The following is a 17,177-nucleotide window of genomic DNA, read 5'->3' as shown; positions in this document are numbered from 1 at the left end:
CCCACTGGATTCTGGAATCCCTTGGGTGTCATGTGCTGCAACGCTTCTTCCCTTCTGCCAGCAAGAGCCAAGAAAATAGCTTAGCCCCTTCCCCTTGATTTCCCCAAATACCACACACAAGTCTGTGTCTAGCAGATTCGAATGTAGATCTGGATAGTCCAGCAGAGACAGGTCACATCGCAGCTGTGCAAACAACTTAAACCTAAACTTGAGACATCACGGTTTCTTACTAGCTAATTGTCTTCACAGATTACAGCTTCACAGCGTGTTACTTGACCCCCTTCACACCTCAGAGTTTGCTTCCAGTTCTGCTTGCGGGGGTCTCCCCTCCTTGGTTGTCCCCATCCATTCCGAAGTTCTTCCCTTTATAAGGCAGAACTACTCATTCATTCTCAGCTTCTAGCCAGTTCTACTTTTCCAGAGATTTTTCTGTGACAGACTTAACAGTCATCTTTATTCCAGCCTCACTTTGGCTCCTTGTTCAAACTGACTTCCCTTGACCACCTTCCTCCTAATTGTGGCTTTAACTGATCCTAAGAACTGGCAGAAGCCTTACTATTTCAGTCATTTGGTTTTTTTACCCCTCTCTCACCCAAGTCTATAAGTGGAAGGGAACATGGAAAATATTTTTCTTTCTTTTTTTTTGTCTTTTGTCTTCATAGGGCCACACCCATGGCATATGTAGGTTCCCAGGCTAGGGGTCCAATCGGAGCTACAGCTGCCAGCCTACCACACAACCACAGCAATGCCAGATCTGAGCCACGTCTGCGACCTACACCACAGCTCACTGCAACACCAGATCCTTAACCCACTGAGCGAGGCCAGGGATCTAATCCGAAACCTCATGGTTCCTAGTTGGATTCATTTTCCTGCGCCACGACAGGAACTATATTTTTCTTTATGAGATGAATTACATTACTATCTCGAAAGGTCAGAAATAGCTTAATCATTTTTGGTCTTAATATATTTTTTTTTCCTCCAGGAGAGAATTCCTTAAAGCCAATTTTCCGTTTTTATTTTTGAGAAGTCACTGAACTCTTACTAGGCTTGTTTCTTCATCTCCAAAATTGAAAGATTGGATTAGGTGATCTCCAATGCACCTCATTTGTTTAAATTATGTAATTCTTATACTACAATTATTAGTATTTTTTCTTTAGCAATTATATGCATGGCTATCAGTTACCAGTTAGTTAAAAAAAAAAATCTCAGTAATATATTTTCTTCTTCTGAGTGAGTCAAAACTCTAATATCATTTTTTGTTCATTCTCCCCTCCCCAGCTGGTTGATTCTATAAGGAGTTTTAGAATCATGGATTTAGGTTCTAGGTTTTAGGATCGAGTAGTGTTAGTTTGGGACCTAAATGTATCACTTGTACATGTCCATTTGAGAAATACTGTCTAATCATTTTGACCTTCAGTTTTTTTTTGTTTTTTTTTTTGTAAATAAAAGAGAATGGTAATGACAACTATCTCATCTAGTTGCTGGGAGGAATAAATGAAATTATTTTTTGCGAAAGGAATTTGCAAATTGTCAGGCAGCACTAGTGCTAATTAATTTGAGAGGTGGGAAGAAATAGAAAGTGCGAAAGAGGAGAAGAACCTAGGGATTCTGTATCATGGTCTGCATTTTTTTGAGATGGAAGAAAATGATCATTGGTGCTGCACCCTCTTCTTTTCTCAGATATCGACAATAAATCACCTTACGGGCAGGTGTTAGTTGATTTAATTGACAAGTACTGCATAGCACAGAACTGCCTACCTGAATAAATGTGTTATTTTTAATTGGCATGGAGATATCTGGAGAGAGGTCACAGATACATTGATTTCTTTTCACTTTTTGAAAGTCAGCCCTACCATGAAGTGAAGATCTAGACAACAGCGTTACCACATTGTTTCCTATTCCGTGCATATCTTTTTTTTAATATACATATTGTTATTAGATTCTATAACCATTGGATTTCATGAAATTTTAAACTGGGGGAAATTGCTGTAGGAGGTGATAGTATTATAAAGTCCAGCCTCAATGCAGGACACAATTGCCCAAAACCCTCAGTGCTTCCTGTTACTACCTTCTGGAGGTTGGGGAATTTCCTTTTCTTTCATGAAGTCCTTAAAAGTCTTTGACCCCCACTGGAGTTAGGATTGCACTCTTTAATAGCTTTCCAAGATGAAGCCCCTGCCCAGTTGCCTCAGGTTATCAACCTTCTACCATTTTTGTGTTCAACACTTTCACCTTCTCTCTAGTCTCTGCAGAAACTGCTTGCTCCTCTTCTTGACTAACCTTCTAGGATGCTGGAATTCATCTCTACAAACAGGATGAGACACTTTGTTTAACTACTCTAGCTTTCCTTTCCTTTCCTTTTATTTATTTTACTTATTTTTTTATTTTTTTATTTTTGCTTTTTAGGACTGCACGTGCAACATACGGAAGTTCCCAGGCTAGGGGTTGAATTGGAGCTACCGCTGCCAGACTACACCACAGCCACAGCCATGCAGGATCTGAGCAGCATCTGCAACCTACACCACAGCTCACAGCAACACTAGATCCTTAACACACTGAGTGAGGCCAGGGATCGAACCTTCATCCTCTTGGTCCTAGTCAGGTTTGTTACTGCTAAGCCATGATGGAAACTCCAAGCTTTCCTTTTCTAATGTGTACATCTTAGTTTTCTCTTCAATGATATTTGTTTCACATCAATGTGTTCTGGCCTCTCCAATTAAAGAAAGAAAGAAAGAAAGAAAGAAAGAAAGAAAGAAAGAAAGAAAGAAAGAAAGAAAGAAAGAAAGAAAGAAAGAAAGAAAGAAAGTCAGGCAGGCCCATATTGGAGAGCCCTGTATATTTTCTTTGGCCTTTCTTCATCTCCCAGGGAGAGCTTTATCTCCTTCAACTTATCTCTTCCCTTCTTCACAATGAACAGTCTGGGTTCTTTCCTAAGTCAACTAGCATCCTCCAAGAGTCCAAGCAAAAGACTTAAAAGAATTAGAGATACAGAAGGTTTTTTGGGGGAATGACTGTGATGGACAAAATGGAGAGAAAGCAAGAGTAAGTAGGATTAGGCTTTAGACTGTGACACAAACCTGACAGCTCTGAAGGGAGGAAAAGAAAGGAGGAAAAGAAGGGAGGAGGATTACAAAGGAAAAGCCTTGGACTGCTATGGCCAGTGAGAAAGTCTCAGCCTTACCAAAGGGGCAGCCCCAAGTATAGAGTAAAGAATGTGCAATAGAAAAGTCATCCTGGGTCAGGCAGGACCCCCACCCCAGAGCACTCTTCCCCCCAGGTGCCAGCAGCTGATTCTCTCCAAGGGACATGGAGCACCACACTCCTTTTGGCTGTCACAGGTACCAGTCACCCTGGTGGAAGTACTTTCTCAGAGCTTAAAAATAACTCTCAGTGTCTCTTCCCTGTATTTGCAACTTTCGATGAACTATTTCCTATACATTGGCAAAGATGATAGTTTTCCAGAAGTATGCCACACCTACCACAAACTCACAAATACTCAATAAAAGTGTTGCAACCAGCTATCTACTTCACTTGGCCTATGTGGATATGGTCATTTGCAAGTTTATGCTAGTTTCACCAACAGGATACAAAAGCTCTTCAGTGTTCATAACTCTAGAAATTGCCATTCAGTATTATTTTTTAAACATGCAAAAATATTTTATAATTTGGAGACCTTTAACCACATTTAGTGCTAATACTTTTTGAATGTTTAATATGTGTCTATTCTTGGTATTTTCTATGTCTGGATTTTTTTCATCTATATCTTCCCTCTTTGAAGTAGATTGTATTAGCACTGGCATTTAACATGAGACTGAGGTAAAGAGAGATTAGATGAATCATCCAAGATGATGTTTAGCCTTTTAAGTACAAGCATAATTATAACCTGTGGGATTGGGATATGAGTCCTGGGCATTGTTTATTCAGGACCCAGTCTCCTGTGTAGGTTTTGTGGAGGTGTTTTGTTTTCTTTTTAGGGGCATACCTGAAGCATATGGGGTTCCCAGGCTAGGGGTCAAATCAGAGCAGCAGTTGCTGGCCTTTGCCACAGCTATAGCAACGGGGCCAAATCTGAGCCCCATCTGTGACCTCACAGCAACACTAGATCCTTAACCCACTGAGCAAGGCCAGGGATCAAACCTGAATCCTCATGAATACTAGTTGGGCTTGTAACCCACTGAGGCAGAGTGGGAACTCCTCCTATGTTAGTTTTGGATGTTGGCTGAGTGAGGGGAGCTTGGGACTCCTGAAGTGGAGCTGGCTCCCTAGAATGAAAAAATATATATGCAAATAAACTGAGAAATCTTAAAAAGAAAGAAAAGTCTAGAAAGTGATGAAATCAGGATTCCAATCCAGGCTGTTGATCTCCAGAGCCCACACAACTACTACATTTCTTGTGCTGCTCACATCCAGGTGCTTTTCTCTATAAAACTGTCAATTGCAAAATGTTGACCTTTAAAGTATATGAATCAGTCAGCGTTTTTTTTTTCATTTGTTTTGTTTTTTCTATCTTTCAGGTCCCTGCATTCCTAATCCATGCCATAATGGAGGAACCTGTGAAATAAGTGAAGCGTACAGAGGGGACACATTCATAGGCTATGTTTGTAAATGTCCCCGAGGATTTAATGGGATTCACTGTCAGCACAGTAAGTCATCCACAGTCATCGTGCTTTTATTATCATTGATTGCAAAGTACACAAGTCATTATCATTCTTGTTTGTAGTGGAATTGATAGAATCTCCCAGCAGCAAAGAGCCCTGGGCGTTGTAGCCTAATGCTGCTCCTCACCCACTGAATACATCACATCCCCAGCTGACGGCTCTTGGACCATGTTTCTGTCCTCCCAGGGGTGTGGGATCTAGCAGAATTCTGTTGGTGCTTTTCATCACTGTTGAGCCATACTTGCAAAATGCTGTTTTTATAGCGAACTGATATCTCTTCCTTTCACACTTGTCCTAAAGCTACCTTCTTCAAGCTTCCCAGACATTTGTCTATTGATTCAGTTCAGAGATGACAGCCAGAAAAGAAAACTGCCCACTTTGCCCTCTCTATGAACCAGTTTCCTCCTTCTTAAATGTTAGCGTTTTGAGTGTGAAAATCTTTGAGTTCAACAAGTGTCATCTGCCCTTCTGTCTTTTATCCTCATTCTTATTTATTCTGAAGTTAAAATATATCCACTTGTGATGATTTCTTCTTAGAAGTATGATTCAATCAGTTAAAAAAAAAAGAAAAAATTATTCAACATTACTGCCTTTCTAACTCTTTCTAAACAGTAAGAATCTGGCTTTTAAACCTTCTCACCCTTTCCATCCTGGAGTCCTGCAGCAAAGAAAAGAAGAAATCAGGATGATATGACCTTAGGTGTAATCTATACCTCTAAACACTGGACAACATCCCATTATGAAAATTCTGTTCTCTTTCAAGGGGGATTCCTCCCCAAATGTGTGTGCTCCATGAAAACAGCCCTGAATTATGGGGCTCAAGTGGGGTGGCCAGACTGTCCTTCTCTGGGTGTAGCTTTGACACTATGTCACAAAGCTTTGTAGGTAGGTAAGGTTAGCAACATTCTCTTCAGGTGATTGGGTAAAGGTCAAGGCAGCCAAGATTATGGGCCCCCATCTCTTTCCTTCCAGAGATGGTTGAGTGTCTGTGTGTGAAAGCTGAGTAGGCATTTTACAATAAGGAAAAATCATCCGTAGTGAATCTGGACCCAGCCTGAGAAAAACCAGGAGCTTCTCAGTCCCTCATTGGTGATCTGAGCTCTTAGAGACCAATTCCATGTGCAGATATTATAATAGGCTGTGTTATATGTATTATAACAGGCTTCTACAGAAATTCCACAAATTCTTGGCTATTGCAGGTCTCCAGAAAAATACACAGTGCTTTGAAAGACTCAGAGCCAGGAGCCACAGTATATATTTTTTTTGTCTGTAGCTGAAAATCTGCCTCTGGCTGACATATCCAACTTTGCCTCATTCATTCTCGACGTCATGTTCTTAATCGACACCACAGTACTCAGGGTTCCTATGTTCACTACCCACACCAGGCCAGACGCCATTCCCCTGTTCCCCTCCCTCTGATCAATACCCTACCTCTCCTCTGTTCACCTGAGGCAGCCTTATAAGAACATTTCCCTCCATGGCCCGCCATGGCTTCTCTGCTTGCCTGCTAAACCCCTAGAGCAGTTATGAGCTCACACCACTCATTGGGCACTTATGTCGAATCATACATCCAAGAAATCATCACAAGTGGACATATATTGTTTAACTTCCCAGGTTAAGTAAAAACAAAGATAAAAATACTGTCCTTAGAATAACAGTATTTGAAAGGCATGTGTAAACACTAGTGTCACTTATGACATCTGTGTGAAATTGGGTCTGGTCCTTATACCAAACTTGAGAAACTCTCAATTCTGGTGCATAATACCTGTACAATGCCACAACATTATTTTCACATCTCTGAGCCGTGTTTTCTTCATATCATGAAGACATGTTTAGTTTCTGTCATCTTTAATAGCCTAGAAGTGACGTTGATGTCAAGTCATCATTTGTCCCAGTATAATTGAGGTTGCTCTGAACAGGTGGTACTGGAGAAGCACCCACTGGCTTCTGACTCCCACATGTGGTTGGCTGTGAATGCTTTTCAGAGGACCATCAGGTTTGGAGAAATAGAACATCATTCTTATTCCCATCTCTGCAGTGGAACATGCAAGTCTTTTCTCTTGTACCTTACTCCATGCTCAAATAAGCTTATTAATGTTGAATTGCAAGGCTTATTTTAAAGTGCAAAGAAACACTCCCTCTTACTGCACCCTCTCTCCTGTAAGACCTTAGACCCATATTTAAGGTTTATGGGAAGCTGAAGGCTGAGGGATTCAATTTAGAGCTGGGATTTTGTGGTCTAAACAAACTGGCCCCTATTCTCTGAAGTGCATCATTATTAGAGGCAGCAGAGAATGGAGGGAAAGGGACTGGATTTGGAGTCAGAGACCTGGATTTGAGACCTGACCTTTAAGTTATTGGATAAGTGACCTTGAACTAATCACTTGACCTTTCTGTGCTTGAAGACACATAAATAGAGGAATTGAACTAGAAATAAATAATCTTTGGTTCATATAAGCTAGGAGAGTATTATGACTAAGTGGGTAGCTTGCTTACTGTTCAAAGGTTATCAAGCCTTCCTCTTTCTGGAGAAAATTGGAAAGGATTATATTTGGGAAAGCAAATTTAGAAGCACTGGAAGCCCTGAGAGCTTTTCCAGGTGGGAGACACACACACACACACAAAAACAGCTTTTTAATCCCTTACAAGAACTGCTAGGGATTTGAGTTTTGTGTTTCACAGTATTAATACTTCAGATATACTCTAGAACCTTACCATACAAAATGTGGTCCTGCATCTTCAGCATTACCCAAAGCTTGTTGGAAATGCAGATTAAAAGGTATCACCTCAAACCAACTAAATCAGAAGCTATGTTTCTCAAGATGATCCCCAGGTAACTCTCACATGTGTTGAAGTTTGAGAAATACTGTACAGGTTTTCAGTAGCTAAACTAGTCATATCATAGATGAAGATAGCAATTTCTGCATTGTTACATAACAATACATTATAAGCCTAATACTTTATGTGTTAAGTTTTTTGCTAATCAAAACTATACTGAAAATCAACAAAAATGGGAGATGGACTAATATAATATCTACATTTCATTTGGGAAAAGAATTGAAAGAAAATTCCTTAGACATCCATATATAAGTGGGGCTTATTAATTTAGTTCTATATGATAGAATGAGAATTACATATGTTTTGGAATATAGCTAAATAGTTAAAGAATTTTGTTTCATGATACCAGAGTGACAAATACATCATTCATAGGTTTAGTTTAACAACAATTTTGTCAGAGTTATAAATTAGAGAAAATGTTTTTGGTGCCAGCTTTAATATTAACCTACATATTTTTTTAATTAGGTTTTAGTTTTTTAAAACAGTTTTAGGCTTACAGAAAAATTGAGCAGAAAGTGCAGATATTGCACATATAGTCTTCTCCTACATATAGTCTACTATATAGAGAGTATATAGTATATGCATATAGTATAGTCTACTCCTACATAGTCTTCTCTATTATTAGCTTTTCATGTTAATATGGTGTATTTGTTATAATTGAGGAACTGATGTTAATCCATTATTATTAAGTAAAATATATAGTTTATATTAGGGTTTACCGTTTGTATTGTACAGTTCTATGGGTTTTGAGAAATGCATAATATCATAAATCCACCAAAGCCTCATACAGAATAGTTTGGCTAAGCTAAAGATCTTCTATGATTTGCCTATTCCTCTCTTCCTCCCTCCCCTCCACTCCTGGAAACCACTGATTTTTTTTTTTTAACTGTCTCTGTGATTTTGCCTTTTCCAGAGTGTCATATAATTGGAATCCTACAGTGAGTAGCTGGAATCATACCATATGTAGACTTTTCAGACTGATTTCTTTCACTTAGCAATATGGAAGTTTTCTTCATGTCTTTCTGTGACTTGATAGTTCTTCTTGCTTTTAACCACCAAATAATATTCCTTTTTATGGGTGTACTACAATTTGCTCATTCACCTACTCAAGAACATCTTAGTTTCTTCTTTTTCGCAGTTATGAATAAATCTGCTATAAAAATTCATGTGGAGTTTTTTTGTGTGAACATGTTTTCACCCTACTTGAATAAATACCTAACAGTGCGATTGCCAGAGCTTTTGGTAGTAGTACCTTTGATTTTGTCACAAACTGCCAAACTGATTTCCACAGGGGCTGTAGCATTTTTGCATCCTTACCAACAGTGAGTGAGAGTTTCATATTCTCAAAAGCATTTACTATAGTCAGTGTTTCAGATTGTAGCTATTAATATGCTTTTTTGGTGATGAAAATAGCATGAGGTTAATAACTTTATAAGACTAATAATGATTACTATGTTTTATATAGAATTATATGCATGTCCTTAAACTGTCATATGGTAATGTATACTGTGTGTGTGTGCAAATTATAAGATGTAAATTATAGGATGAATTGAACATCAAAATTGTCTGGCTGTTGGACTTTGAAGACATTTTTAAGCACGCACTTTTCTTTGAGGAGCTGCATTTTGGGCTGGCTAGAAGTAATCATATTTTATTAGTTGCCTAGTAACAAATCTAATGCCTTAGGGAAGGACTGCTTCTTCACTGCCAGAACTCTTTGCCCATCCTACCACTGAAGGAAGGCACTCTATGGTTTCTTCCCTACCTGTGCATGGCTTTGCAGTCTTCAATTTCTTACAAGAACACGTTTTCTTGGTTCCTGTTCTTTGAGGAAGGAGAGTTGATCTTGGGGCCCACCAAGTCCTAAAAAAAGAAAAGAACCATTTTCAAGAAGGGCCCATGTTACCAGATTAGCTCAAGATAAAATGTTCTCTAATACCTTTTTCAAACTGAGAAATTTGACCAGAAAAACCACAAAATTTAAAACTTTCTGCTTTGTATATTATGCTAAATGTTGTAAACCAGTTTGGTCTTAATTTTATACTATTAATTAATGGGTCCATATAATCAACAAATATTTATTGGGGCAAAGAGTCATTTTACTTTTCTCACTTACTTATTTCCCTTTTCTCTGAGTTAGCCAGTCATATTTTCTGTTTTAACAATCACTGCTAATTGGATTAATCACATATTTGGCAGTTACATGTGTTTTCTGGTGCTTGTTAAACAGTCAGAATTTGGTCCCATCTCAGCCCTGTTGAATCAGAATCTTTGGTTGGTACCCTGGATATAGTTAAAGGTACCCATACAGTCCTTAGGTGCACCAACTTTGAGGACTACTGGATAAAAAAAATGTCTCTTGATTTCCAAATTATCCTGGAAGAAGCATTTTTTTAAATAAATTTTATTGGAGGATAGTTGATTAGGAAGTTGTGTTAGTTACAGGTGTACAACAAAGTAAACCAGGTATACATAAGCATATATCCATTCCTTTCCAGACTCTTTTCCCATGTAAATTATTATACAGTATTGAGTAGATGACCCTGTGCTATACAGTGGGTCCTTGTTACCCATCTATTTTGTATATAATTGTGTGTATATGTCAATCCCAAAACCCTAATTTACCCTTCCCCCTCATATTTCCCCTTTCATATCCATAAATTTGCTTTCAAAATCTTTTCAGTATTTTTCTGTTTTCTAAGTTCTTCTGTATCATTTTTATTAGATTCCACATATTAGTAATTTCATGATAATTGTCTTTGTCTGACTTACCTCACTTAGTGTGATAATTTCCAGGTCCATCCATGTTTCTGTAAATGGCATTGTTTCATTCTTTTTTATCACTGAGTAATATTCTATTGTATATATCTACCACATCTTTATCCAGTCCTCTTCTGATGGACATTTAGGTTACTTCCAGTCTTGGCTATTGTAAATAGTGCTGCACTGAACATTGGAGCACATGTATCTTTTCAAATTATATTTTTTCCTGGATATGTGCCCAGGAGTGGGATTGCTGGATCATACGATAGTTCTATTTTAAGTTTTTTAAGGAACATTCATACTGTTCTCCATAGGTGGTTGCACCAGTTTACATTCCAATCAACAGTGTAGGAGGATTCCCTACTTTTCTCTACTCCCTCTCCAGTATTTATTGCTTACAGACTTTTTGATAATGGCCATTCTGACTGGTGTGAGGTGATACCTCATTGAGGTTTTGATTTTCATTTCTCTAATAATTAGTGATGTTAAGCATCTTTTCATGTGCTTTTGGCAACCTGTATGTCTTCTTTGGAGAAATATATGTTTAGATCATCTGACCTTTTTTTTTTTTCTTCTTTTTGTCTTTTTGCTATTTCTTTGGGCCACTCCCGCAGCATATGGAGGTTCCCAGGCTAGGGGTCCAATCGGAGCTGTAGCCCCCGGCCTATGCCAGACCCACAGCAAAGCAGGATCCGAGCCACGTCTGCAACCTACACCACAGCTCACGGCAACGCCGGATCCTTAACCCACTGAGCAAGGGCAGGGACCGAACCTGCAACCTCATGGTTCCTAGTCGGATTCGTTAACCACTGCACCACGATGGGAACTCCTGACCATTTTTTTAATTGTTTTTTTTTGCTTTTTGGTGTAAAGCTGTATGAGATGTTTGTATATTTTGGAAATTAATCCTTTGTCAGTTGCTTCATTTGCAAAGATTTTCTCCCACTCTGTGGATTTAGACCTAGTTTTTGATACAGATCTATCTTGATCAATTAATGAAGAGTCAGTTAGTACTTAATGGTTCTGTGCTTCACCCTTCTTGTATGATAATTCAATTCAGTAAATACATACTAAGACACACTGTATTATGTGCTGGAAATAACATGTCTGTAAAAGTGGAATTAATAATCCTTTGTCCTGCTTCCCTAAATAGGATATTTGTTACCATACGATGAGATGTTTCGGAACACACTTTACACATTTTAAAGAGTAAGCTGTGCCTAATGGATGAATATTTTAAAATATAATGGGAATTCCTATTGGTCTTTAATTTTTCCCTTCCCTTAAAAACATTTTAACTGTAACAATTTTAGAAAAAATGAGTTGTGGGGCAGAGGGAAGCCCAGTTTGGAGCTTTATGCTTTTCTGTAAGAATTCTTGTCTTACACCCTTAATTCTAATAGATAATTATTAATTCATTAAACTACTCTTTTTAATTTTAGCTCGATAGCCTCTTTATTTTAGTTTTCCCACTAGAGAATCAATTTGCCCTAATAAAGTATGCACTTCAAAGCTGTGTGGAGACTTTACCTGGAGTTATTACTGACACCTGCAAGCTATATAACTACAGTGGCTAAATAAAGACCTCTAAGGAGACTTCCAAAATAGACTTGCCTCCAACCCCTAAAGGTTTTTGACTGCAGATTGAGAATTCAAATCTTCCTGTTTGCTGAGAACTTTGCAGGTCAATGTTAGTCCCCTTAACTCTGTAAGACAGAGGTTCTCAAACTTGGTGTGCATATGAAACATCTGGGAGTACAGATAAATATTCAGATTCCTCTTGCTCATCCATAGAGATTCCAATTTAATAGATGTAATTTTGGACTCAGGTCTGACTATTAACAATTACCCTAGTGGAACTGACACAAACGATTCTAGAACACTGGTTCTCACCTTGGTTGCACATTAGAATCACCTGGGGACTTATGAAACATACTGATGCCTGGCTTCTACCCTAGAGATTCTGTTTTAATTGGTCTGGGGTATGGTTTAGGCATTAGGAGTTTTAAAACCTCCCCAGATGATCTTAATGTGCAGGCGAGGCTGGAAATCGATGTTCTAGAACCATACTGTGAGTAATTCCTCTGTCTTAAAGAAACCCAGCAGAAATACTCAAAGAGAAAGGAAGTTCAGGATACATGAATATAACCCCATACTAAGTGTATCATCAGGCAACCTCATTGAATGTTGTCATTTCAACTTTTACCTACTACAATGGAAATCATCTTACAGAGAGAACCCTCAACTGATTGAAAGAATCAGGGCAAAGGAGGATATTAGCTTCTGTTCTTAACATATGTTATCCCTTAATCTATCTGCAGTAGTCAGAATTGCAAAGCATTTTCATTTTCTCATTTTCACTCTTTTTCAGGAGTGTCACAAAGAGCACTGTCCTGGCAGAGATATGTAATAGATGTTTATACAGAAACGCTATTCAAATATAGGCACAGTCTGTGATTTTTACAATGAAATATTCCAGTATTATCAAACTCAAAATATGTGAAAATCACTACTTGAAATGACAGTTAAACATGTTTTTTTTCTTGTTACTTATTAAAAGAAATTTGATTGTCAGGAAACCATAAGCTCTGAACAAAAATTTGTCAAACTCAATTTGCCACAAAGGTTCTACTCACGAAGTTGGTGTATTTATGCAAATACGCCTGACCTTCTAAAACTGAGTCACTCATGGTCTTATAAAGGATCTTTTCAGGAATAGAGAGGTTGCCACAAATGCAGTTTAAAAAATAAATCCGTTGCATGTAATCCAAATTTCCCAGGCCTCTCAGTTTGTGGTGGTGTTAACGTTGAATTTCAAACGCCTATTGCTCTTAGCTACCATTTTCCAATACCATTTGCCGCCGTAGGGCCTCATTCTCTCTTGAAGTCTTCCTCACCCAGGCCAGGAGTTTATTTATTAACTCATTTACACGGTTGACAAATGATTTTTGAGCTCTTAGTTACTACTTTGCCAGGCTGCCTCATGTGCTTAGAAAGGAGTACCGGCTCCCTGGCTCTGTTGCCTCTTCCACCTTGAAAGTATTGCCAGGGTGCCACCTACTCTTTCCTTTGCTGGTGGCCACGCAGCCACCAGAAACCACATAGTCTGAGGAATCATCGGGCCAAGTCAAGCCATTTTAATGACACTGGGTCCTCCTGTGCCCCTGAGGCTAGGGTGTCAGAGGGCTCTTCCCAGCCTCACACATCCATTTATGGACACAGATGCTCAACCTCCTACCTGAAATGCTTCTACTTTCTTTCTTTTTTTAAACTAAAATATCATTGGCATGTAATATTATATTCATTTCAGGTATACAGCATCCTTTTTTGTGATGAGACCTTTTAAGATCTATGCCTTTAGCAACTGTCAAATATGCAATACAATATTAAAAGTGTAGTTACCATATTGTATGTTATATCCCCAGGAAACTTGTTTACCTTTTAACTAGAAGATTTTATCTTTTGACCCCCTTTACCCATTTTGCCTACTCTCTTAGCACCTTCCTCTGACAGCCATCAATTTTCTTTGTTTATCTGTGTTTGTTGTTGTCTTGGTATACCTGAAGATAGTGTTGGATCTCACAGGTTAAGGGCTCAGACCCACAAGACTGCCCCCATCCTACTTCTGATACCAACTGAAAGTTGTAGGTCCCCAGGTTACCAACAAGTGCCATCAGATTTGGCTGTAAATAGAAGGTTCCCTCCTCAAGGGCCATTAATTTGCTAGAACAGCTCACTGAAATCAGGGAAACACTTACCATTAACAGTTATTAAAGGATGTGATAAAGGATACAGATATCAGGCCAGATGAAGTGATACATGGGGCAAGGTCTGTGAGGGTCCAGAGCACAGGAGCTTCTTTTGGTGGAATTGAGGTATGGATATATTCACCAGCCTGGAAACTCTGTGAACCCTGTACTTTAGGGATTTTTATGGAGGCTTCCTCACATAGGCATGATCAAACACTAATTCCATTTTTAATCCTACTCCTTTCTCAAGAGATAGCAGGACAAGGCTGAAAATTTCAAGCTTCTAATCATAGCTTGGTCTTTGTGGTGACCAGCCATCATGCAGGGGCCAGCCAAGCCTACCCAGAGTTTCCTTCTTAGAACAAAAGACACTCCTCTCACCCAGGAAATTACAAGAGTTTTAGGAGCTCTGTATAGTTGTACCTGTGGGCAGAGACAAAGATAACCAAGCCCTTGGTATCTAGGACTTCCATTCTAATAGAGAAAAAAATAATAAAAAACATGAGATCCACACATTTACCATAGGGCTTAGCGCCTGTACCCTTGGACATTTATCCCAGAGAAATGAAACCTTAAATCCATACAGGTGTCTCTATATGGATGTTCATCACGGTTGTGCTGGTGATAACCCAAACCTAAAATCGGCCCTGATGTCGTCCAATAGGTAAATGGTTAAACAAACATTGGTATGTACGTTCCATGGAATACTTACTTCTCAGCAAGGAAAAGGAAAGAACTGTTGACAAATACAACTTAGATAAATCTCTAGGAACTTAAGCTAAGTGGAGCAAAAAAAAAAAAAAAACCCCAAAAAAATCCCAAGGCGATACATACTGGATGATTCCAATTATATAATATTTTTGAAATGACAAAATTTTTAAAAGGAAGGACAGATTCCTGAGTGTTAGGGAGGGAGTTAAGAAAGATGAGGGTGGTCTTAAAAGGACAACATGATATATCCTTGTGGTACTGAACCCGTTTAGTACATTGACTAGGATGATAAATATACAAGCCTACTTATGTGATAAAATTGTACAGAATGACTTACATACACACAAATGAGTATAAGTAAAACTGGAGAAATCTGAATAAGATTTATATAGTAATAGCAACATTTAGTTATGCTTTTATATTACAGTTTTGCAAAATATTAACCATTGTGGAGAACTGGGTAAAGTGTTCTTATATCATTTTTTTACAAATGCATTTGACTCCAGTTATTTTAATAAAAATTTCATTTAAAAAGATAATGTAAGATATAGTATATGTTACACATATACATAGTACTAAATTAGTAACATATAATATCAGTAGTAGTAATATGTATTACAGGTATAAGAACTAAGGAGCAGAGTTGTTTGAATGATATTTTATAGCATGGCCACAATTTTTTCCTCTGAATGGCACTTGTGCCAAGAAATGCATGAAGCCAGGAAGCCAGCCAAGTACACCAGAGGGAGTGGAAGTAAAGCCTAAAGTCCTCAGATGTATATGTGCTTGGAGCCTGATGAATGTTGAGGAGGGGAGGCAGAAAGAAGGCCTGGCTGGTGGTATGGAAGAACCATATAGGGCCACAGAGAGTATTTTTTATTTTATTGAAATGGTGGGAGAGCACCTTTGGAGAATGGAGAGCAAGAGTACGTTAACTATTTTTCCTTTGGAGAATAGCTATGAACACTGGTAAAGAGTAGGCCATGTTGGGGCAAGGTGCTGGTGGTTGGGACTGAGGTGCATTTAGGACTTATGGGTTGCTGAATAATGTTCAGATTTGGAAAACCTTTTCAAGGAGATTACACTGGTGTCATAAATACTTGTTTTGCCCTACTTATTTTCAGTAACATTATAATTATTTTTACTTAAGCTCATGTCATAGACTTGGGCAGTATAAGATGTTGTTATATTATGCTTTGTTAGTGATATTTGTTTCTAGCCTTGAACAGCAACATTATGATAGAATCTAGAATTTTAAAGAAAAAAAATGTGTGTATATGCATGGATGTACATACACATATAACCAATGCTTTAAATATACATAATGTTAAAAAGGTAATTTTCAACTCTTGATTTTTTTGGAATGTGGAAAGTACTCAATAACATTTGAGAATTTAATTTATCTGTTTGTCTTTTTTTTAATTTTTACTTTTTCCATTATAGTTGATTTAGAGTTTTCTGTCAATTTCTACTGTACAGCAAAGTGGCCCAGTCATATATATACACATTCTTTTTCTCACATTATCCTCCATCATGTTCCCTCACAAGTGACTGGATATAGTTCCCTGTTCTATACAGCAGGATCCCATTGCCCAGACACTCCAAATGCAGTAGTTTATGTCTATTAACCCCAGATTCCCAGTCCATTCCACTCCCTCCTCCTCTGCTTTGGCAACCACAAGTCTCTTCTCCAAGTCCATGAGTTTCTTTTCTGTGGAAAGGTTCATTTGTGCCATATATTACTTTCCAGATATAAGTGATACTATATGGTATTTGGCTTTCTCTTTCTGACTTACTTCACTTAGTATGAGAATCTCTATTTCCATCCATGTTGCTGCAAATGGGATCATTTTGTTCTTTTTATGGCTGAGTAGTATTCCATTGTGTATATATACCACATCTTAATCTATTCATCTGTCAATGGACATTTAGGTTGTTTCCATGTCTTGGCTATTGTGAATAGTGCTGCAGTGAACATACGGTTGCATGTATCTTTTTCAAGGAAAGTTGGAGTTCCCGTCGTGGTGCAGTGGTTAATGAATCCAACTAGGAACCATGAGGTTGCGGGTTCGGTCCCTGCCCTTGCTCAGTGGGTTAACGTTCCGGCATTGCCATGAGCTGTGGTGTAGGTCACAGACGTGGCTCGGATCCTGCATTGCTGTGGCTCTGGCATAGGCTGGTGGCTACAGCTCCGATTCGACCCCTAGCCTGGGAACCTCCATATGCCGCGGGAGTGGCCCAAGGAAATAGCAAAAGGACAATAAAGAAAGAAAGAAAGAAAGAAAGGAAGGAAGGAAGGAAGGAAGGAAGGAAGGAAGGAAGGAAGGAAGGAAGGAAAGAAAGTAAGTTTTGCCTGGATATATGCCCAGGAGTGGGATTGCTGGGTCATATGGTAGTTCTGTACTTATTTTTCTGAAGTACCTCTGTACTATATTCCATAGTGGTTGTACCTACGATT

The 17,177-nt window shown here is 38.5% G+C and overlaps 1 protein-coding gene across 2 annotated transcripts in view; it reads left to right on the top strand.

Moving 5' to 3' along the window:
* EDIL3 (EGF like repeats and discoidin domains 3) overlaps positions 1-17,177 on the top strand; it is a 431,432-nt gene that overhangs the window by 189,292 nt on the left and 224,963 nt on the right. For both annotated transcript variants that reach the window (XM_021084514.2, XM_005661542.4), the window contains one exon: positions 4,515-4,643. In XM_021084514.2, the coding sequence (XP_020940173.1) occupies positions 4,515-4,643 (129 nt within the window). The remainder of the gene's footprint in view (positions 1-4,514; positions 4,644-17,177) is intronic.

Source organism: Sus scrofa, chromosome 2 (assembly GCF_054392235.1).
Source record: "Sus scrofa isolate SSC_HxYL_T2T_F1_AM1 chromosome 2, Sscrofa_HxYL_maternal_Yorkshire_Landrace_v2.0, whole genome shotgun sequence".
NCBI classification, from domain to species: domain Eukaryota; kingdom Metazoa; phylum Chordata; class Mammalia; order Artiodactyla; family Suidae; genus Sus; species Sus scrofa.
This window is presented reverse-complemented; position numbering and strand designations above follow the sequence as displayed.